The sequence below is a fragment of the Somniosus microcephalus genome, chromosome 3, assembly GCF_052327205.1.
Source record: "Somniosus microcephalus isolate GS21.2 chromosome 3, FLI_Smic_1.0, whole genome shotgun sequence".
Taxonomy (NCBI): Eukaryota; Metazoa; Chordata; class Chondrichthyes; order Squaliformes; family Somniosidae; genus Somniosus; species Somniosus microcephalus.
The window spans coordinates 74,361,227-74,383,619 of record NC_140989.1 but is presented as its reverse complement, the minus strand read 5'-3'; the positions used below and the strand labels follow the sequence as shown (position 1 = coordinate 74,383,619).

General features: G+C 45.5%; 1 protein-coding gene across 7 annotated transcripts in view; it reads right to left on the bottom strand.

Annotated features, from left to right (window-relative positions):
* ush2a (Usher syndrome 2A (autosomal recessive, mild)) overlaps window positions 1-22,393 on the bottom strand; it is a 1,396,947-nt gene that overhangs the window by 343,350 nt on the left and 1,031,204 nt on the right. For all 7 annotated transcript variants that reach the window (XM_085981146.1, XM_085981156.1, XM_085981149.1 and 4 more), the window contains 2 exons: window positions 21,488-21,690; window positions 7,400-7,512 (listed from right to left, as the gene is read on the bottom strand). In XM_085981146.1, coding sequence (XP_085837272.1) covers window positions 7,400-7,512; window positions 21,488-21,690 — 316 coding nt within the window. The remainder of the gene's footprint in view (window positions 1-7,399; window positions 7,513-21,487; window positions 21,691-22,393) is intronic.

Genomic DNA, 22,393 nt, shown 5'->3' with positions numbered 1-22,393 from the left:
CCGCCATCTTGCAGAACATATAAATACAACTTCTGTATTTCCTTGCCGTTGTATACAACAGGCACCCTTATTTTCCCTCTGGGGTATACTTTCTGCCCCGTATGTGTCTTCAAGATAATGGATGTGTCTTTCAAAGGTATATGCGGAAATAGCCGCTCGTAATCCCATCGACTTATGACGGTCAGAGCTGATCCTGTATCTAGCTCCATTTTGACTGGGGACCCCACTATCGTGAGGATAACCCAAATGGTCTGGTAATCTTCTTTGGCAATTACATTATGTAATTTGAGACAGCTTAGTCTCTTGTTTCCGGAGTTGCTATCGCTCTTCTGGTCTTCGGAGCTACTGTCCATCATCATTTGTACCTTTCTGTACTTTTCCTTATTGACCTTTTTACTGTCAGCGGATTTCTTTCCAGATCTGCATATAAGTGCAATGTGTCCCATCTTTCTGCATTGCCTGCATGCTTTGTCCTTGAACCAGCAGTCCTTCTGGTCATGGGTGGATCTGCCGCAGCGATAACATCTCTCAAAACCCCGTGTCATTTCATGGGTGCCGAAGTCCTGTGGCTTTTGCTGTATCTCTGCAGCTCCTTTTGCTGCTGCTTCGTATGATACAGCCACACTGAAAGCCTTGTCCAATGTCAAATCTTTCTCAGAAAGTAGTCTTTTCTGTGTTCCTTCGCTTAGGAGACCGCAGACGAATTTGTCTCGTAGAGAATCTGCCAGTCCTGCCCCGAATTGGCAGTGCTTTGACAGCTTTCGTAATTCGGTGAGGTAATCAGCGTTACTTTCATTCTTGTGCTGATTCCTCCTGAAGAATTTGAATTGTTCCGCTATCAGCAGCGGTGTTGGGTTTAATGCTCCTGTAAGGTATCAACAATCTCCTTAAAATTCTTGTCCATCGGTTGGCTGGACTGATCAAGTTTCGTAACAGCCCGTATGTCCTTGCGCCCATCAGATTTAGAAGTACCGATGCCTTTTTATCATCCGCTACTTCATTCGCCTTGTAATATACCTCCACTCTTTCCACATATGTGGTCCAATCTTCTATATCACTATCGAAAGCAGTAATATTGCCAGTCTTCGGCATCTTGAAAATCTAAAATGGCGCTTCCCGCGCTTTTCCTCCGTCCCCGATGGATCAAAATGGCGCCTCCCGCGCTTTTCTTTCTTCCCCGCCAAGTTAAGATGGCGCCTCCCGCTCTTTCCCGCCGCTGCTGCCAATGCTGTTCTCCGCGGTTCCCGTTGCGACCTGCAGCTTTTCGCGGTATTTCTATTTTTTTTAATATATCGCTTCAATAGTTTCTCCGTTATTTGGAGAACCGTTCCCGTCGTGGAGCGGACCCTCTGGGACTTTCCCCTCCCTCTGCTCGGTCCGAACGCCGACCTGCTTTGCAGCACCGGCCGCGCCCTAAGTGCTCCACCCTCTCTCTCTCTTTGCTTCTGCTTCCCGACTCGCTGCCCGGCCCCGTTGCAGAGCCACCCGATTGAGCTCTAGCCTGCCGCAGCCCAGGAAGGATCAGTGCACTACCTGCCACCAGCCCGTTTAGCTGGTGAAACCACAGTTGTTTTTTTTTTCTTGCTTCTGGCTTCGACCTTCGTCTGAGGAATCGATCCCCTTGAGGTGCTGCCGAATTGCAGGTAAGTTCGTTTCTAACTCGTCGCCACTGTTAGATCCGTGTGTTAATGGAGACACGGAATGCAGGAGTTGATTTAACAAGTGTTTACTGAACAAAGCCTGGAGGTGAACTAACTACACAAGACGCTACACAGGCTTATATACCCGAGTGGTCACTACTGGTACTACAGTATACAGGGGCTTCAAAAACATAGTTCCTCTTAAAGGTACATACACTACAGACACATATATTGCACTGGACTCTTGCTGCTGCTTTACAGTTGACACATTTAATCAGGGCAGGAGAGAGCCTGATTGTGCTAGGAACGCAATGATAATACATCTACGGAAGTCTCAGAAGTAATCCATGCAAGGGAGGGATATAGCAGGACAATAAAGAACACTAATGTTGTAGCTGGAGAAATATTAGGATCCAAAGCCCAGTTCAAGGATTTAAGCCAAAGGCCCAGGAACAGAACAGAAAGTAAGTCCCTAAGAGAGAAGAGGCCAAGCAGGGAAAGTTACTGGAGGCATTGGCAGGTGGAATGAGTAACTTTATAGACACTTTCCCATATCCAATGAACACGTCAGACACTTTTGCCTGCCCAATGAACATGTCAGATACATGCCAGATGCAAAACTTTTGGTTACATATTTTTACATTACAGTATTTTGAATTGCTATAAAAAAAATCATAATTTGAGGTTTGTCCCTAAGGATATGATTCCAGCTGGTTGTAACATGAAAAAATTATTTCAAGTATAAACATAAACTAGTTTTATTTTTTCCACTTATTACTACTTCTGTTTTAAACAGTAAAATTATGAGTGTACAACGTGAGTGCATATTGCAAAGTTACTTGGTGGAAACTAGTTAAAACAATGCAGAATACAGCACTAACATTATTGCCCTATGAAAATCCAAACCAAAGTATCTACTATAGAAAGGTGACTCACAGTCAAATTGGACCATAAGATTAACAGTACCATTTTGGAGCAGGGGGAGGGGATAATGGTGATCTATACTACATGCATATAGAATCCAATTTTACTGAAGCCCATCATTCTGTCAAATAACCTGTGACTGAAATAATAAAGTCACCCAATACAAAAAAGATCTCCACAAAAAAGATTTAGCTTTGATTACTCTATGATGATCCATCTCGTCTTTTTTAATTTAGATATTTTTAATGAATCAATTTACACCAGCAATAACAGTTCAACTATCAAAATACTGTTTCATTACATTTTTAAAAAAGTTGAATCAATTTTCCACTGAATCATTAGTAAAAATGAGATAATTTCATATTCACTGCAAGACTAGCTAAACGAATCAGCTAAAGTGTGTGCCATATTTTAGTCAAACTTGTAGCCATGATATGACTTTTATACTCAGTCCCTGTACCCAAAGACCAGAATTAATTAATTATCTATTGATTAAATTCCACTCTAACAAATCTACCATGGCAAATAAATGAACTACTCAGGGCACATGTAGGCCATGGCCAGACATGTCAGGGCAATCGATCAGTCTTTAGTGCTCTATTGGGAAACTTCAGGAACTGATAGTAAGATGACAATCAAGAAAAGCTTAAAAAAAAACAGAATTTGTTCCAAACATGAAGTAATTTTTTTTATTTGTAAGAACTAAGCCTTTTTTTTCCTCCATTCCTTTACTACCTTCCCCCACTCTTCATTTGCTCTCTGGGTTCCCCAGGTCAAGTACCATTCTAGGCATGTAACCTGCTCAAGGTCCTGGTGACAAATTTCATATCTGGTTTAGATATTCTTTTGAGTACAGTGGTGCTGGTCACTCAGGCTAGCAGTCCAAACGGCTTATGCTCAGGAATGTGTCTATAATTCTCAGTATCTAATCATACAATAGCATATTCTGGGGGTATAACAATAGAATTCCCTTATCTTCTGATAACATGCCTTTTACATGCACCCTCATATGCGCTTCTTCAATCTTTCTGAAACACTTTAGTGCGACGAGGCCAAATACAAATTGTTAACCTGCTTTATTTTACAGACAGCTAGTGAATGTACAGAATAATAGATGTAATCAAATTTCACCTGGATTTGAGAATAAATCAAAGGATAAATAAATTTGAGAATCAATCAAACTGGGATTTGATTACATCCATTACTCTGTACGTTCACTTGCAGTCTGTACAATAAGAAAAACAACACAAACTACACCACACCATCCTTATTAGCGGGCTTGCATATCGTTTCCTGATCAGTCTTCTGATCCTGACCAGCTCTGACACTGAGAAAAGTGAATTTCTCCTCACTAGGCCAAGCTTCCTTCACAGATCTAGTTGGCTGAATTCCTTCCCTGTGACCCTTTGTCCTTTTCTCTCTTGTGTTCCCAGCAAGTGGGAGGACTTTGTCTTCATTCAGTAAGCATTTCAATAAAACTGGCTACTTTCCCTTCCTCCTTTGGGGTCTGGGTTTAAAGAAAACATCTCATGCTAGTCCCACAAATGAATAGGGGCCATCCTGGCTTAATGGTCCTGAGATGATTTTTGTTATAATTAGTCAATATCTCCATTATCGTTGTATCATACGACTACCAGGATGTTAGAAGACAAATTAAATATCACTAGTCCTCGTTCGTCCAACAATTCTTATGTTCCTATGAGGCAATTAACTCTCATTGTTTCCATTTGAAATAGACAGTGAGTTGCAACATTATACAAATTGGCTCATCTAGCTTTAAAACTCATCTTCAATGTTGGCAGCCTGTGGCTGTTTTTAAACATGTGCACATTTGCTTTGTTTTAAAACACACTTAAAAGTGGCTCATTCCCAAATCCTTTCCATGAAATAAAATTCCATGACAGTCCCCAACTTGGCCCGAAATTTTCTGCCAATTTGCACCCAAAAAAAGGGCTGAATTGTGCCGCAGTGCCGATTTCTGATGCAAAAGATCAAGGAAATCAAGGTGTAACTGACTTCATAGAATCATACAGCACAGGAGGCGGCCATTCGGCCCATCGTGTCTGTACCGAGTCTTTGAAAGAGTTATCCAATTATTCCCACTCCCCTGCTCTTTCCCCATAGTCCTCCAAACTTATGCCCATTCTTACGATGCACCCAAATTTCCATGGCCAGTTCTTCAAGACATTAGCCCAGACCACCCTCTGCTCATCAGCATACTTCCAAATGAGCATTCAATTAATGTCCAGGACAAGTGTAAACTTGCACCCACATTTTTAGATGCACAGGCCTCCTTTGAATTTACTCTTATTGGGAATGGTTGTAATTGTAAATAGTTTGGTGACACAGAAGGTTAGCTATGACTATTAAAGTCTTTTTGAATCAAAAACCAAATACCCTTTCATAATGGGAAACAAATCTTACCCACTTCGTCCTCAACATATTGGGTTACTAATATAAAAGATTTCTTGCTGACCCTTACACTCCGTTTGCTGTTTAATAATAAATGCTTGTAAAGAGGTCAGCACCAAATGGAGCATAAGGGTCAGGAGGTGATCGCCGTATTAGTACCCAAATGAGGAGAAAATGGGCAAGAATGTAGTGTGTGTGTCCATTTCCAATGATCTACCTGTCAAGTCTCGATAAATTTTGTAAAAGTCAGAATTAACCTATCCAGTGACATGTTCGATTGTGGGGAACTTGACATGACTCAAACAAAATGGTCATTGCTCGAGCCCTTTAAATGCTAACAAGATCACAGTAGTTGGCTCTCACGGTCATTGTGTGAGCTCATAAATAACGCAGCTAACTTTTTAACCTGTTAAGTAGTACAGTATAATTTTGGTTATTTTTGAATTGCAGCTTAGATAAGTCAGCTAATAAAAATGTACACTTCTTTTAAAGAGTTTTTTTTCTGAAGGTACAAAAAAGGTATTCAATGTTCCTGTTGCCTGTTCTAGCTGTTAGATTGTTATGAATAAAGTTTGCACAGTATCTGGTCTTCCTTGCAACCAAACGCCAGATGTTCTGCTGTACAGCTTTTAATATTGTATAATAATTTGAAAGAAGTAAAATCTGAAAACGTAGTTTATTGTAAATTATTGATTAACGCCTGTAATTAATAGACTAATGGTTTATTAGAAAGACGGTGAGTGTATTTAGAGTTTAATGGAGATAAATGAAAGCTCTTGCTATTAACTTGATCTGCATTTTGTCATTTGTTATCTTTTGAATGTGTTGAGAGTGAAAATTTGCGTGGTGAATATATGGTGAAATGCCAGTGTCAACTGTGCTGTCAGAGAGGGAGAGCGGACAGATATGTCTGAGTAGAAGTCAGTTGGCTCCCCACAGGGAGGGAACATTCGAGTGAGTAAGTCAGGTGTACATCCTAGCGAATGGCATCAAAAGAGATTGCAGAAGGCTGGAAGGAAGGGAATGGAGCATGGATTGAAAGACCTGATGGAATAGAATAACATAAAATTGGAGACAAGAATGCAGTAAAAATCGACTAACAATCTGTTTTTGCAATTTAAGCCCTTTCCAATACTCTGTTCAGAATCTTACTAGAAATTATTCTTTCAAACACTCATATTTATCTTTATCAAACGCAGATGCACTGTTTTTGCAACGTTAGTTATTGTTGCTCCCACCATGTGTGGAAGTTGACAGTCTGTTGATACTAATTTAATTGGTTAACGCAATACACCAATGAGACAGAGTTTACCTTGTGATATTCTGTAGAGGTCACAAAACAGCTTTAAGAATAAGTTGAACAAAAAAACCCAGTGCCATTTGTGATAATTATCCTTAAATTTAGCAGCGACAGTTTTATGAATTCAACTTCCTAAGGGAGTATTTTAACTACTTCCACCTGGTAGAAACCGAGTGGAATGGAAGTTAACGTCCAAGCCATACACTTTTACCACCCCACGGCCATTTTAACGCCACTGTTTTCTTGCCCAATTGAGGCACTGGCGCGACTGAGTCAGGAGCCTCATGAATATATGTAATTCAGAGTCTTACGACGTACATGGGACCCCAAAGCTATTTTACGAACTTACTGGTTGGAGTGCCTGCTGCAGACGCTCTGCTCAGTTAAACGTGGCGGGCAAGAAGCAAAGGCCCTTACAGGGCAGTGTAAAAATTATTTCTGTGAGGCCGAGAGGAGCAGGAGTGAGAAAATGTTGGCTCCCCCCACTGCCTTTGGGTCGCCCAATACTCACTGGCCAGAACCCAGATTGTTGTCTGTAGATGTCTGCCTTTGGAGGGCAGCTTGACGAATCTATGGTAATGAGCCCAGCCATCAAAATGGACTGGGCCTCTCACATCACCTTCATAGTGGCAGACCTGTGAGTTCCAATGGCCGGCTGTCTGGGAAGTAATAACACTAGTATCTACAACAACAGCTTGCATTTATATAGTGCCTTTAACGTAGTAAAATGTCCCAAGGCACTTCACCAGAGCGAATGAAATATACTAGTCTCTGACAATAAATATATAGGAAGAGAGTGTCAGAACTGATAAACACCGCTGGGCTCCTCTCTACTTTTTATGAGGATCTCTATTTGAATCTGGTGTGTGTCTTTTCTGATAATATTATCTTGAAAAAGCAGTGTTTCCTAAAAGCTTTGCAACTTTTGACTTTAAAACACATTTTTTATTAGTCCCTCCCCATTTTTACACAATCTGTTGTTCAACACTTCCTGCCCCCAAATTTGGTAACAGCAGTAAATAACACTGAGGATGCAGCACTTATTTTCTCTAAAACTGTCTGCAATTAAAATCCAAATTATTGCTAAATCAATTATTTTTAGAATGTAAGAGGTTTTACTTACCTTGAATTGATAAGATGTATATGTGGTGCAGGTATATCATCTGGTTTATCCTCAACAGTAGTGACTTGGGTACTGTTGCTTTGAATACAGGCATACACTGTGCAGACCTCAACCTTATTATGCATAAAAGATCACAAAAAATTACATTACCTTTTCAAAAGTTCCAGAATAAAATTTAAATGCTTTTTGCATTAAATCAAACTCAGCAGGCATGCATATTATTCTCACTTTCAGAAGCAAGCGGAAAATGTGTGAATTATACAGTTGATATATAACCAAGGAAATTCATAATGTCTTACTCTTCCTACTTTCTTTGAGTCATGGAGGATTGATGATTAAACATGAAAAACTGCCTTTTCAAGAAAAAATGACTGGAAAATATAAAATAGTACATAACAGATAGCAGTCATTCATAATAATCACCAGAGCTTTATATCCTTCGGTGATTTGTAGATTTCCTCTGCTATTATTCATTGTGGGAATGCCCATTGCCTCCTCGTGCAATACCTTCAACTTCAGCCAGAAAGCTGGGGCCACTTGGACTGCAGACAGCTCTGCTGATGCCACAAATGCTATTCCATGATTGGCTGATGGGAGGTGGAATTTTGCAGAGTAGGATAGATTCTGTCTTTCCCTTGAGCTGCAACATATTCAAAGGCATGCAATGTGCCAAAGGGTACTGTGGCAAAACAGTGAGGGTAAGTGAATGTTGATAGGCTGGGGTTAAGATAAAGTTCATCGACCTGAAACGTTAACTCTGTTTCTCTCTCCACAGATGCTGCCTGACCTGCTTAGTATTCCTAGCATTTTCTGTTTTTAATCAAGATTAAGCATGGGTATTGTAGTGTATGTACTTTGCAGAAGGAACTATATTCTGCAGCCCCTGTATACTGCAGTACCAGTAGTGACCACCCCTGTATATAAGCCTGTGTAGTAACTTTGCATAGTAGTTCCAGTTTTGTCTCCACTCAGTAAACACCTGTTGTAACCAACTCCTGCAGTCCGTGTCTCAATTACACACGGACATAATAGGTATCCAGTATTCTTTTGTTCTTTGAATAGTGCCATGGGATATTTTATATCCACTTGACCAGGCAGGCTGAAAGACAGCACTTTGAATATACAGCACTCCAGCACTACTACACTGAAGTGTCAGCCAGAATTAGATGCTCAAATCCTGAAGTAGGGGTTAGAACCTACAAACTTTGCTCTCAGAAATAAGAGTGCTGCCAACTGAGCCAATCTCTAAGGGCAACATTATACAGTACTTGGATTTTTTAAATTTTTCTTGATAAACTAAAAAGAATTAAAATCAGTATTTATTAACATCGAGGAGGCGGGACTACAACTTTTGGGGTTGTAGTCCCGACTCCATTGAGTTCTAGCCAACCCACATGATTTTGACTTGATTGACCTTGTTGAGCCTGCCCAGCAGGCTCAGCAGGCCAATTAAGGGCCACCCGGCAACAGGTGACATCACAGATTGATATTTCATCTGTCAAGACCTTTTGACAGATGAAAGATCAGCGTTTCACAGCTGTTTGAAGCTGTCAAACACTGACAATCTGTACTCCAGGTTAATTCCTTCCTCTCAGGATGATTTGGAGAGCTCCCCGGAACAGAAAGCAGAGGCTGCAGATTTTGACAGCTGATGGCCATTCTGCTCTCTGTGCCGGTGAGATGAGGGACTCCCGAGACCTGAAGGAAGGAAGGCTGTAAAGGTAAGTAAAGGTTAGTAGAACTTCTTTAAACACTTTACACAGACCAAACACACTTACCTCTGCACTCATGCACCCATCACTCACCTGAATACCGGACAACTTGACCCCTCCAAGCACTTCATCCCGACGGCCTGCCTCGCTAACTTGCCGTGGTTTGGAGCTGTCGGGAATCCCACATTTCAACAATGAAAATAGGGATTAGGCTAAAAACTGCCTGTTAACTACCTATTAACAGGCAGTTAATTGGCACTAATCCCCTTCCCAGTGCGGGGCGGGTACCCGCCTCCTTTGAAACTGGCATGGAGACGGGTTGGGGTTGGGACCCCCGATTTCGTGATTTTAAACCCCCACACACCTCCAATCCCGACTCCACGGCCCAATGAAAATCCTGCCCCTAATATGCATTCTTTAAATTTGGTTATTTTGTATTTGTGACTTTATTGTAATAATGTTGGATTATATTTTTTGAGTTTCTTCAGAGTAATAGAAAGAAAACACCTATGCCAGGAATTATTATTTATATCAGAATTAATGGCTACTGATTCATGTGTTCGGACTGAACACAGCCAGTTCGGTAAACTGAGTAAAGCTAAACTATTTACTTTGGTTTTATACACTTCTGTAAAAACATAAAATATTCCAAAAGTAATATAACAAAAAAATGGCAAAAATAAGTACCGAGAAATGAAAACCTAGTTATACTACTTGGAGGGGTAGCTGCTTAGATTGCTGCAGTTTGAAACTGGTATTTGATTAGAGGGAAAAGTCCTGCTTATCCTGCTGGCTCCACTTTGCTTTCCATTCAAGGAAAACGAAACTCCACACACACAATGGCCCAGAAAATCGGGTCTACACGGGTGAGTACGCGCTGGGTACTCACCCGTAGGCCCAACAAAAGTGCCGGTTTCGTGCATGCACTGCGCATGCGCGGGAAACCAGAACTTCCGCTCCCTTAAAGGAAGGGGTTCAGAGGTCGAACGCTTACGCCGGAGAGGCAGCGCGTGCGCCTGGAACTTACTTTTTTTTCCAGATTTCTCCGGGAGGGTAAGTCTCCAGCAGTTACACTTTTAAAAAGCAGGCGCAAGGCCTGCTTTTAACAAGGTAAATGGTGAATTAATTAACATTAAAACTTTTTTTCCACAGGTTTATTATTTTTAAATACTTTAAAGAAAGGTAAGTTTATTTTTAGCCCCGTTAGAAAATGTAATTAATTTAAATTATTGTTTAAATTAGTTATTTCATGTAATTTATAGTTATTTTTAAAATGTGACTTTTAAAAAATTTATTTGAAGTTTTAGTTATGTTTTGTGGCTTACAGTATTTATAGTTTTGACAGCTCTTCCTGTCAATTTTATGAATGGGCGTTTCCCTGCTACCATTGGCTCTCCATGGCCCACGTGACCCCAGGGGACGCTTCGAACTAACTGCGCCCCTGGGATACACAAGCACTGCGCACCGGCAGTTGGAGGAGGCCCAGGATTGGAATTCCACGCGGGCTCACAGCACAACGGCCGGCGCGCTAGGTAAGTGCAGGTCGGAGGCTTGCACCCGCGGGAAGCTTCCGACCCGAATTTCTGGGCCAATAGGACCACTGACCTTCTGACAAACATAATGGGGCGGAATTTGTGGTGGGTATTAATGGCAAATTAACAGCATTCACCGTTATTACACCTTTGAAACTGACCGCAACTTCAGGATGAAGCGCATGTGCACGTGGAAATCCTGAAGTCATTCACTGCTCCAACACTGGCTGCTCTGTGACCACTCCCCCCCACAGCCGGCAATCAGTGTATTCAGTGAAATCAGTGAAACTGACGAAAACTTGGGCTTTTCCATAGTACTATCACTGTTAAATACCCCATTAATTGTTAAACCTTGTTGGATTAGGTGTAACTGGGGTTTTAACAGTGTATTGACTGCTAAACAAATGTTATGGCCCTGAAAAACTAATTTTAATTTTGTGGAGTGTCAAATTTCTCCATTTTGATAAAAATATATTTATTTTTAAAGTTTGTTCATGATATTTTAGGTTCTGCCTTATCCCCATGTGAGCGTCCCAATCTTTGTTTTGCTCTCTGTGCCATTTTTTAAATGTTCCGGATAAAAGGAGCTTCTCATTTCTTGGTTCCCTGTCTGTGAGAATTCTGCAATGTGATTGGCTGCTTAGACAACTTGTTGACATCAAAGCAGATCGCACTAGGGAATTCCCACTACAGAGCGCTGCAATCAATTATGCATCGAAAAAGGGAAACTTCTCGCCACGGAGATCGGGCAGCTTTCTTCGGGGCCAGCGCCGAATGCCTTTGCCTCACTGCTGACCACAAATTCCGGGCCATTAAGAATGAAGTTTTAAAAGTTTCCAAGCAATCTATTGGACCACCTTTCAATAAATGTTGCTTCACACAGGGGGTATGGCAGCATAGCTCTAGTAATCCAAAGGCCTGGATTAATGATCTAGAGATAGGAGTTCAAATCCCACCTCGGCAGCTGGGGAATTTAAATTCAATTAATTCTGGAATACAAAGTTAGTATCAGTGATGGTGACAATGTGACAATACCAGATTGTTGTAAAAACCCATCTTGCTCACTAATGTGCTTTAGGGAAGGAAATCTGCCCTCCTTACCTGGTCTGGCCTATATGTGACTCCTGACCCACAGCAATGTGGTTGACTCTTAACTGAAATGGCCTAGCAAGCCACTCTGCTGTATTCAAGAAGAGCGATTTGGGATGGGCAATAAATGCTGGCCTTGCTGGCAACATCCACATCCCATGAATGAATTAAAAATTAGTTGCACTTATATTGCATCTGGTGCGAGAGTACTTCCTTGCGGTGGTTTAACTTTACCTGTCCAAATTTGATTCTGGTGACTTTACACCAGAGTTACACTACACAAAGCAAATGGAACCAAAATTAAAAGTGCGGCATCGGCAGCGGGTGGAGGTGGAGCAGCGCGGCAGAGCAACTACAAGAGGCCCCAGAGGTTCAGGTAGGCCTCAGTGCGGCATCGGCAGCGGGTTGAGACGGAGCAGCGCGGCAGAGCGACTACAAGAGGCCCCAGAGGCTCAGGTAGGCCTCAGTGCGGCATCAGCAGTGGGTGGAGGCGGAGCAGCGCGGCTGAGCGACTACAAGAGGCACCAGAGGCTCAGGTAGGCCTCAGTGCGGCATCAGCAGCGGGTGGAGTCGGAGCAGCGCAGCAGAGCGACTACAAGAGGCCCCAGAGGCTCAGGCAGGCGTACCAATCTCCAATCTCAGGCAAGGAGAGAGGTAAAAAGTATTCAAGGTGTGACATCACCACAAAACAGGTAGGTGATTGGTTGGAGTATTTTGCTTTAAAACTTTAAGTCTGTGGTTTATAGTTTTTAAGGTTGCTGTGGTGTACCAAGGCCTTTCTGGTGCAGAGTGACTGTTGGTAAACCATTTAACTGGTGTAACTAGAGGGATTGATTTAATTTAAATCCAATTAATTAAAGGGGATACTAGCCTCTAAAATCGGGCAGAGGGTGTCCATAACTAACAATAAAAATTTTAATTAATTACATAGAATGGAGCAGGTGATGTGTTACTGTTGCAAGATGTGGGAGCCAGTGAACCCCATTGAGGCTCACGGTGATTACGTCTGTGACAAGTGTCTGCTGCTACAGGAACTCCAGCTCCGTGTTGATGAGCTGGAGTCTGAGCTTCAGACACTGCGACACATCAGGGAGGGGGAGAAGTACCTGGACTCTGTGTATCAGGAGGTGGTCACACCTATGAAGTTAAGTAATTCAGATGTAGCCCATGGTCAGGGACAGGACGGTGTGACTACGAGTGAGGCAGGTACGGGGATCCAGGAGGTAGAGCTGGAGGAGCCGCAGCCCTTGCTCTTGACCAACAGGTTCGAGGTTCTTACTCCCTGTGGGGACAGGAGCAGGGACTGCAGGGAGGATGAGCAACCTGGCCACAGCACCGTGGAACAGGGGGCCATTCAAGAGGGGGGAGTAAATAGAAATGTTGTAGTGGTAGGGGATAGTATTATTAGGGGGATAGATTGTGTTCTCTGCAGCCGAGAGCGAGAGTCCCGAAGGCTGTGTTGCCTACCCGGTGCCAGGGTTAAGGACATCTCCTCTGGGCTGGAAAGAAACTTGCAGTGGGAGGGGGTGGATCCAGTTGTCGTGGTCCATGTTGGTACAAACGACGTAGATAGGACTAGGAAGCCGGTTCTGTTAAAGGAGTTTGAGCAGCTAGGGGTCAAATTAAAAAACAGAACCTCAAGGGTAATAATCTCTGGATTATTACCTGAGCCACGAGCGAATTTGGCTAGGACAAATAAAGTTAGAGAGTTAAATGCGTGGCTCAAAGAGTGGTGTGGGAGAAATGGGTTTTGCTTCCTGGGACACTGGCACCAGTACTGGGGCAGGAGGGAGCTGTTCCGTTGGGATGGGCTTCACTTGGCCAGTGCTGGGACTAGAGTCCTGGCGGATCATATAACTAGGGCTGTAGAGAGGGCTTTAAACTAACTAGTGGGGGGGAGGTTCCTAGAGAGCAAATAATAAAAATGACAACAGAGAAGGTCATAGACTTAGGTAGCAGTGGGGAAATTAAAAGCCAGAGCGTGTCAGGAAGGGGCAGAAGGTATGGAGTAAAAGGTAAAGTAATAAAAAGGGCAAAAGCAGGAACTAAGTGTCACAAAACATATTTGAAAGTTCTCTATCTGAATGCACGTAGCATTCGTAACAAAATAGATAAGTTAATGGCACAAATAACTACATATGGGTATGATCTTGTGGCCATTACAGAAACATGGCTGCAGGGTGACAATGCCTGGGAATTAAACATACCAGGTTATTTAACGATCAGGAAGGACAGGCAGGAAGGAAGGGGAGGTGGGGTGGCTATGTTAATAAAGGAAGGAATCACTGTAATACAGAGAAATGATATTGGGTCAAAAGATCAGGATAATGAAACAGTTTGGGTGGAGGTAAGGAATAATAAGGGGAAAAAAACACTAGTGGGCGTAGTCTATAGGCCTCCGAACAGTTGCAACTCTGTTGGACGGAGTATCAATCAGGAAATAGTTGAGGCTTGTAATAAGGGAACATCTATAATTATGGGGGATTTTAACTATCATATTAATTGGACAAATCAAATTGGGCAGGGCTGCCTTGAGGATGAGTTCATTGAGTGTATTAGGGATGGGTTTCTTGAGCAGTATGTGACTGAACCGACCAGGGGGCAAGCAACCTTAGATCTGGTCCTGTGTAACGAGACAGGATTAATTAAAAATGTCCTAGTAAAGGATCCCCTTGGAATGAGTGACCATAACATGGTTGAATTCCATATTCAATTAAAGGGTGAGAAGGTTGGATCTCAAACAAGCGTGCTAAGCTTGAATAAAGGAGACTATGAAGGTATGAGAGCGGAATTGAGTGGAGTGGATTGGGAAAATAGATTAAAGGGTAAGACGATACATGATCAGTGGTGTACATTTAAGGAGTTATTTTACAACTTCCAAAAAATATATATTCCACTGAGAAGAAAAGGGTGTAAAAGAAAAGACAGCCATCGGTGGCTAAGTAAAGAAATTAAGGATAGTATTCGACTAAAAACAAGGGCATATAAGGTAGCCAAATCTAGTGGGAGGATAGAGGATTGGGAAAACTTTAAAAGACAGCAAAAAATAACAAAAAGATTGATTAAGAAAGGGAAGATAGATTATGAAAGTAAATTAGCATAAAATATAAAAACAGATAGTAAGAGTTTTTATAGTTATATAAAAAGAAAAAGGGTGGCTAAAGTAAATGTTGGTCCCTTAGAGGATGAGACCGGGAAATTAATGGTGGGAAATATGGAGATGGCAAAAACACTGAATGAATATTTTGTATCAGTCTTTACAGTAGAAGACACCGGGGGCTAGATTTTCAGTATAGGCAGTTTTGGGGCGCTAACCTTAGCGCCCGCCCGAAGTTAGCGCCCGCCCCAAAGTAGCGCCCCGTTGCCGGGAATTCAGTGGCTTCGCCCTAAGAGGTTGGTGGAGCGCTAAAAGAGGCGTTCCACTACTCTCTTTAGGCGCTAAGCCGGCGGTCCAGAGGGATAGCGCCCAGGCGGGGCGCAGCACGGGTGCGGTCATTTTTGCACTGACAGCAGACCCCGTGGTGCCGACCAGCTCTTAAAGGGGGAAGGGACGAATTGGTCTGCTGCCACGCCCTGCACACTGCAGCCTTGCAAAGAGGCCTCAACACTACTGCTCAGCCCCAGGGAGTCATGGCAACGCCAGAGAAGGCCCGTCAGCATGCCCTGCGCTTCTCAGAGGGTGATCTGGACATCATGGTCACAGCTCTGGAGGTGAGGCGCAAGATCTTGTTTCCAGACAGTGGGAGGAATCCAACCCACCACGACTACACCAAAGCCTGGAAGCAGATCGCCCAGAGGGTGACGTTCACCGGCGAGGCCCCCAGGACCCACACACAATGCCGTAAGAAATACAACGATCTGACCAGGATTGTGAGGGTGAGTAGCCTTTCCAGTCTCCTCCTCATTCTTGCATGTACACCTGACATGATGGGCAAAGGGACCTGAAAGTCCTTTTGGCCAGCCCTCAGCCAGCAGCATTGGGACAGTCATGAGCATCAAATGGCCATTCGGCACTCTACACTTTGGCCAAGCTATTCCACCATGGGAGGCAGTGGACAGTACATCAGGGCTTCACTCTGTCCAAGCTATTCCACCATGGGAGGCAGTGCACACTACATCAGGGCTTCACTCTGTCCAAGCTATTCCACCATGGGAGGCAGTGCTCACTACATCAGGGCTTCACTCTGTCCAAGCTATTCCACCATGGGAGGCAGTGCACACTACATCAGGGCTTCACTCTGTCCAAGCTATTCCACCATGGGAGGCAGTGCACACTACATCAGGGCTTCACTCTGTCCAAGCTATTCCACCATGGGAGGCAGTGCACACTACATCAGGGCTTCACTGCGCACTTACAGCCCGTCCTTTCTCTTGCAGGCTAAAGTAGCGTTTAATCGCCAGGCCCGTGCCAGGGGTGGCCGCGCCAAGCTGCAGAAGCTCACTCGGCTGGAGGAGCGCGTGTGTGTGCTCATGGGAGCACGTGTGATTGTCCCCACAGCGTGCGGTGTATCCGACCCTCCACTGCCCGGCAATGGTAAGGACCTCGCCTTTTGGCCCTCTCGCGTCGCACTGGCCCATCCGAGCTACCTCCTTTGCCACTGTCCCACCAATGCGCTGAATCCCACCAGTCCTAACTCCCTCGCTGACGCCGTCTCCTCACTCTGAAGCTACTCTTGTGCATTCCTGCTTTCAGCTGGTGACGACCAGGACCCTGAGGCTGCCAGTGACAGCACCTCCAACCAGGAGGAGGAGGAGGAGCAAGCCGGACCTTCGGGGGAACAGTCACATCCCGCAGGAGAGGAGGAAATGCTCGACACCTCCTCACTGGACGAGTGCCTGGAGGAACTGTCGCAGGGCAATGCAGCTTCTGGGACCAGTGGCGTCCAGCCACCCAGCAGCCGTGCGCGTGGCCCGCGGCCTTCCCCCCAAAGGGGGGAAGGATCAGAGGGGAGTGCTGCTGCTCGGCACACTCGCCGTCACCAACGCGGCAAGGGTCCCCTAGTTCGGCCCCCTCCTCCCCAGCGGGAGAGTCGCGACTCCAGTCCGGACACCTTCACTTCGGAGGAGGTGCGGAAGCTCGATCAGATGGCCGACGACTCGGACCGGCGCCACACGGAGCTCATGAGCGTGGTGGGGCGCATGCCTGAGGCCATCGAGTCGCTGGCGACCAGTGTGCGCGAGTTCGGGGCAGCAACTGCCGCGACTGGCCGCATGCTAACTGATGCCGTCAAGACCCTGGCGGATGTGATGCGCGCGCACACCAGGACCACAGGGCCACTCACTGCTGCCACACGCGCTGTCTCAGGCAGGCATCGCCAGGGCAGGCGCCGCGCTGGACCATCCCAGCAAGCCGGCCGTCGGCTGATTGCTGCGGATCCTGCAGTGCGGGCCCGGCCGAGTGCCACCGCGCCACAGCACCAGCCAGCGCATCCCAGACGCCTGCTGGCCCACATTGCGCCATCCGTCGCCGCCATTCCCCCTCTGGGCCGTCAAGGGCAAGCGGCTGCAGCTGATGGTGGCCAGGCTCAGGTGCGCCACTCAGGAGACGGCCCCTCGAGGCCCAAACGCCGTGTAGGCCGCCCCCCAGCGGCATCTGGCGGAAGGGCATCTGAGCCTCAGGCGCCTTCCCCCAGCCTCGCAGCAGCCACTGGGCAGAGCTTGCGAAGGAGCAGCAGGCAGGGCAGGGGAGGCAAAATGCTGGCCAAGGTCTCGCCCTCGCGGGCCACTCAGTAGAGGGTGTGGCCAGCTTTCCTTTAATATGGCGGTGGCCATCTTTATTTTGCCCATGGTTGTGCTTTTGGAGGGCTTTTTTTTTGCGTTAGGCCGACGTTGAGGCCCGGTTTCAATAAAGGTGGAGTGGCTCCTCCCCAGTTTGTGGGAGTGAGTCGTTTGTTGGGCTTTTTGTGGGGCCCGTTTATTGTTTTTGGGGATTCATGTGGGAAGGGCTTTTCATTTTTGTTTAATAAAAAATTATCTTTATTCATGCAGTCTCCATGGTTGTTCTTCTTAGTGTTTGTTGGCTTCGCCGGCTGAGGGCTTGCGGAGCGGCTGCATTCATCTTCCCTCATGGCCCCTGGCCATTCCCTGACAGGGGGCTTAGAAGTACCGTGTAATAAGGTGGCGTCGTGCGGCCCTTGGCCCTGGTCGCTCCCTCCTGGGAACGTACTCCTGCTCCTCCTCCTCCTCCTCCTCCTCCTCCTCATGCTCCTCCTGCTCCTCCTCCTGAGGTGCTGGTCCAACGTCAGGTGGCAGTGCCTGAGTCCTGCGGATAGCCAGGTTGTGTAGCATGCAGCAAACCACCACAAATTGGGAGACCCGGTCCGGCGAATACTGGAGAGCTCCTCCGGAGCGATCAAGGCAGCGGAACCGCTGCTTGAGGACCCCAATAGTTAGCTCGATGATGTTGCGGGTGGTTTGATGGCTCTCGTTGTAGGCCTCTTCAGCAGCGGTCCTGGGCGCGCGAAGCGGGGTCATGAGCCAGGTGCACAAAGGATAGCCTTTGTCCCCGAGTAGCCATCCTCTTGGGGAAGGCTGTGCCTGGAACATGTCATGCACAGTACTCTGCCGCAGGATAAAGGCATCGTGGCTGCTGCCTGGGAAGCTGGCATTGACTGCCATGATGCGCTGCTTGTGGTCACAGACCAGCTGCACATTCAGAGAATGGTAGCCCTTCCTGTTGCGATACTGCTCGCCATGCTCCAGAGGGGCCCGCAAAGCCACATGCGTACAGTCAATGGCGCCCTGCACCAAGGGGAATTCCCCGAGTCTGGAAAATCCCAATGCGCGCTGATGCTGGCTCTCCAGGGCCATGGGGAAGGAGATGAATTGGCTTCTCCTTCTGAACAGTGCTTCGGTCACCTGGCGGATGCAGCGATGCGCGCCGTACTGGGAGATGTTTGCTATGTCCCCAGCAGCGTATTGGAAGGAGCCGGTGGCATAGAAGTTCAATGCCACTGTCACCTTCACTTCCACCGACAGAGACGTCCTGCACCTGAGCTTTGGCCGCAGATCTCGGCGAAGCAGGTGGCAGATCTCTGCAATCACCCCCTTCCGGAATCGGAGCCTTTTAACACATCGCGCGGCACTCATGTTTAGGTAGGAGCGCTGCTGGCGGTATAGCCTGACTGGGTAAGGCCTACGTGGCCGACGCCTGTAGCCCCCTCTGCCTCTAGCCAGGGCTGCCCCTCTCACAATGCATCTGCGAGCCCTACGGACATGGAGCTGCAGCTCCGCGTTGGCACCCCATGCAACCCCCATCAAATCCTGGCAAACACTCTAATTTCCAAATGGCCACTTGCAGCGCTGTTGCCTGAGTCCAAAAATACCTGGCTCTTGCTGCTTGAAACCAGTTAGCTATCCTCCTTGTTGTGTCTCCAGAAATGCGTTGCACAAGACTGTTTTCTGAAATAATGGATGGCCTTTATACTGGAGAGGACGTTCCCTTTAATTAGCGCCCCCCGGGGCCCGCGCTGGTTGTGTTGCGTTCCTTTTTCCAAACGCTCCGGCCGCCCGCCGCACAATGGGGCGGTCCGACTGAAGTTTGCAATCGGGGCGGCCAAAGGGCGTTGCACGAGGATGTGACGTCATTTTCTGCGCGCGCATCCGGGCGGGCGCTAAACTTTGCGCCGGCGCTAACGGGCAACTTAATTTGGGGCGGGGCGCAAACTGCGCTGCGCCCGGGCGCTACACGCATAGCGCCCGGAAATCACTTCTCTTAAGGCGCTAACTGCTGGCGCAAGCAACTGAAAATCTAGCCCTAAGAATATCCCAACACTGGACAAACAGGGGGCTATGGGGGGGAGGAGCTAAACACGATCAAAATCACTAAGGAAGTGGTACTCGGTAAAATAATGGGACTCAAGGCGGATAAATCATCTGGACCTGATGGCTTACATCCTAGGGTCTTGAGGGAAGTGGCGGTAGGGATTGTGGATGCATTGGTAATCATTTTCCAAAACTCCCTGGACTCAGCAAAGGTCCCGGCAGACTGGAAAACTGCTAATGTAACACCCTTATTTAAAAAGGGCAGTAGACAGGAGGCTGGAAACTATAGACCGATTAGCCTAACATCTGTGGTAGGTAAAATTTTGGAGTCCATTATTAAGGAGACAGTAACAGGACATTTGGATAATCATAATTTAATAGGACAAAGTCAGCATGGTTTTATGAAGGGGAAGTCATGTTTGACAAATTTGCTGGAGTTCTTTGAGGAAGTAACATATAGGGTGGATAAAGGGGAACCAGTGGACGTAGTGTATTTAGACTTCCAAAAGGCATTTGACAAGGTGCCACACAAAATATTATTGCTTAAGATAAAAAATCACGGGATTGGGGGTAATATTCTGGCATGGATAGAGGATTGGCTATCTAACAGAAGGCAGAGAGTTGGGATAAATGGTTCATTCTCGGACTGGCAATCAGTAACTAGTGGTGTTCCACAGGGGTCAGTGCTGGGTCCCCAACTCCTTACAATCTATATTAACGATTTGGAGTAGGGGACCGAGTGTAACATATCAAAGTTTGCAGATGATACTAAGATGGGAGGGAAAGTAGTGAGTGAGGGGGACATAAAAAACCTGCAAGGGGACATAGACAGGCTAAGTAAGTGGGCAGAGATTTGGCAGATGGAATACAATACTGGAAAGTGTGAGGTTATGCACTTTGGCAGGAAAAATCGTAGAGCAAGTTATTATCTTAATGGCAAGAAACTGGAAAGTACTGAAGTACAAAGGGATTTGGGGGTCCTGGTGCACGAAACTCAAAAGGTTAGTATGCAGGTGCAGCAAGTGATTAAGAAGGCCAATGGAATGTTGGCTTTCATTGCTAGGGGGATAGAATATAAAAATAGGGAGGTATTGCTTCAGTTGTACAAGGTATTGGTGAGACCGCACCTGGAATACTGCATACAGTTTTGGTGTCCATACTTAAGAAAAGACATACTTGCTCTCGAGTCAGTACAAAGAAGGTTCACTCGGTTACTCCCGGGGATTAGGGGATGGACATATGAGGAGAGGTTGAGTAGATTGGGACTCTACTCATTGGAGTTCAGAAGAATGAGAGGCGATCTTATTGAAACATATAAGATTGTGAAGGGGTTGGATCGGGTGGATGCGGGGAGGATGTTCCCGATGATGGGTGAAACTAGAAGTAGGGGGCATAGTCTTAGAATAAGGGGCTGCTCTTTCAAAACTGAGATGAGGAGGAACTACTTCACTCAGAGGGTGGTAGGTCCATGGAATATGTTGCCCCCAAAAGCTGTAGAAGCTACATCATTACATAAATTTAAAACAGAAATAGACAGTTTCCTAGAAGTAAAGGGAATTAAGGGTTACGGGGAGCGGGCAGGAATTTGGACATGAGTCTAGGTTCGGATCGGTCATGGCCCTGTGGTTAGCGGAGCGGGCCCAGGGGCCGTGTAGCCTGATCCTGCTCCTATTTCGTGTGTCTAATTCTGTTAGATTCAGGAGATGGTTCTGTGATAGTGGATTGGCGGTTAGGATCAGATCAGCCATGATCTTATTGAATGGCGGAGCAGGCTCGAGGGGCCGATTGGCCTACTCCTGCTCCTATTTCTTATGTTCTTATGTTCTTATGCTTTGTATCAATGCAAAATGCATGGTATAACTGGCTTTAAAAGATGAAATGAAAAGACTGGAAAACATCAATATGCACACAGAAAATAGCTGGGAAGTAGAAAATTACATGATAGCTAATATGCACACAATTCAATATAAAAATAACATTTCATTCCTAACCTGTATCTCATATACAGTGAATGGAAGCAGGTCTGTCAATACAAAAGACCCAGGTAAATTCATGCCAGTCTTATGCTGTTTTTTATTCACATAAATAGAATATTCGGTGACAAGTCCATTTGGTTTTGATGGTGATGTCCAGAAGACACGAACAGCTGTACTATTGATCACATTGACCCCTGGAGGTAGCATGCCCTCAGGCTCTATAAATGGAGAGGAAAAACAGTCTAAATTCCAGCTGTCACAGAAACCAGTTGGTTAATGAAACATGCATGAGCATTTAAACTTAAACATGGTTCAATGCAAATCTGGTTATTTTACTGAAATATATATGTAACCAACAAGAGAAGGTACAAGTCTGAAACAGAAAAGACAAACCAGTAACCTAAAATAATGAAGTCAATCTTAATAAGACAAAATTACTTTGCGAGAAATGTTTATCAACTAAATCAGATAAATTTCACATATTTTAGACATTGAATCGCTATCAGATTTCACTGATTTTATTTTGAAATCCTTTAATATTTTTTCAGTAAAAATATATTCTCATGATGGATCAGGCATTAACATTTATGGTAGGCAGCAAGAATTTTAAGGAAAACTTTCTCATTGTAGTATGCTGATAGGCAGATTTCTGTTAGTGTTGGCTGTTCTGTGCCCACATTGCCACAGCTACAATCCATTGAGCAGCTAAACATGATATTGTACATTTCCTGATGAATCTATCAATATTTATTTATACAGTATATACTTCCAGTGTGCTTCACCACCAGTGTGCAGCCACCAGTGCCAACCACTCCAAAGCTGAAGTATCAGCAAGAATGTCACACCTCAACCTGTACTTAAAGGGACCTGTGAGTGGGGCATTCTAAAAAAGAACAAAAAGAAAATAAAAATGCCACATTG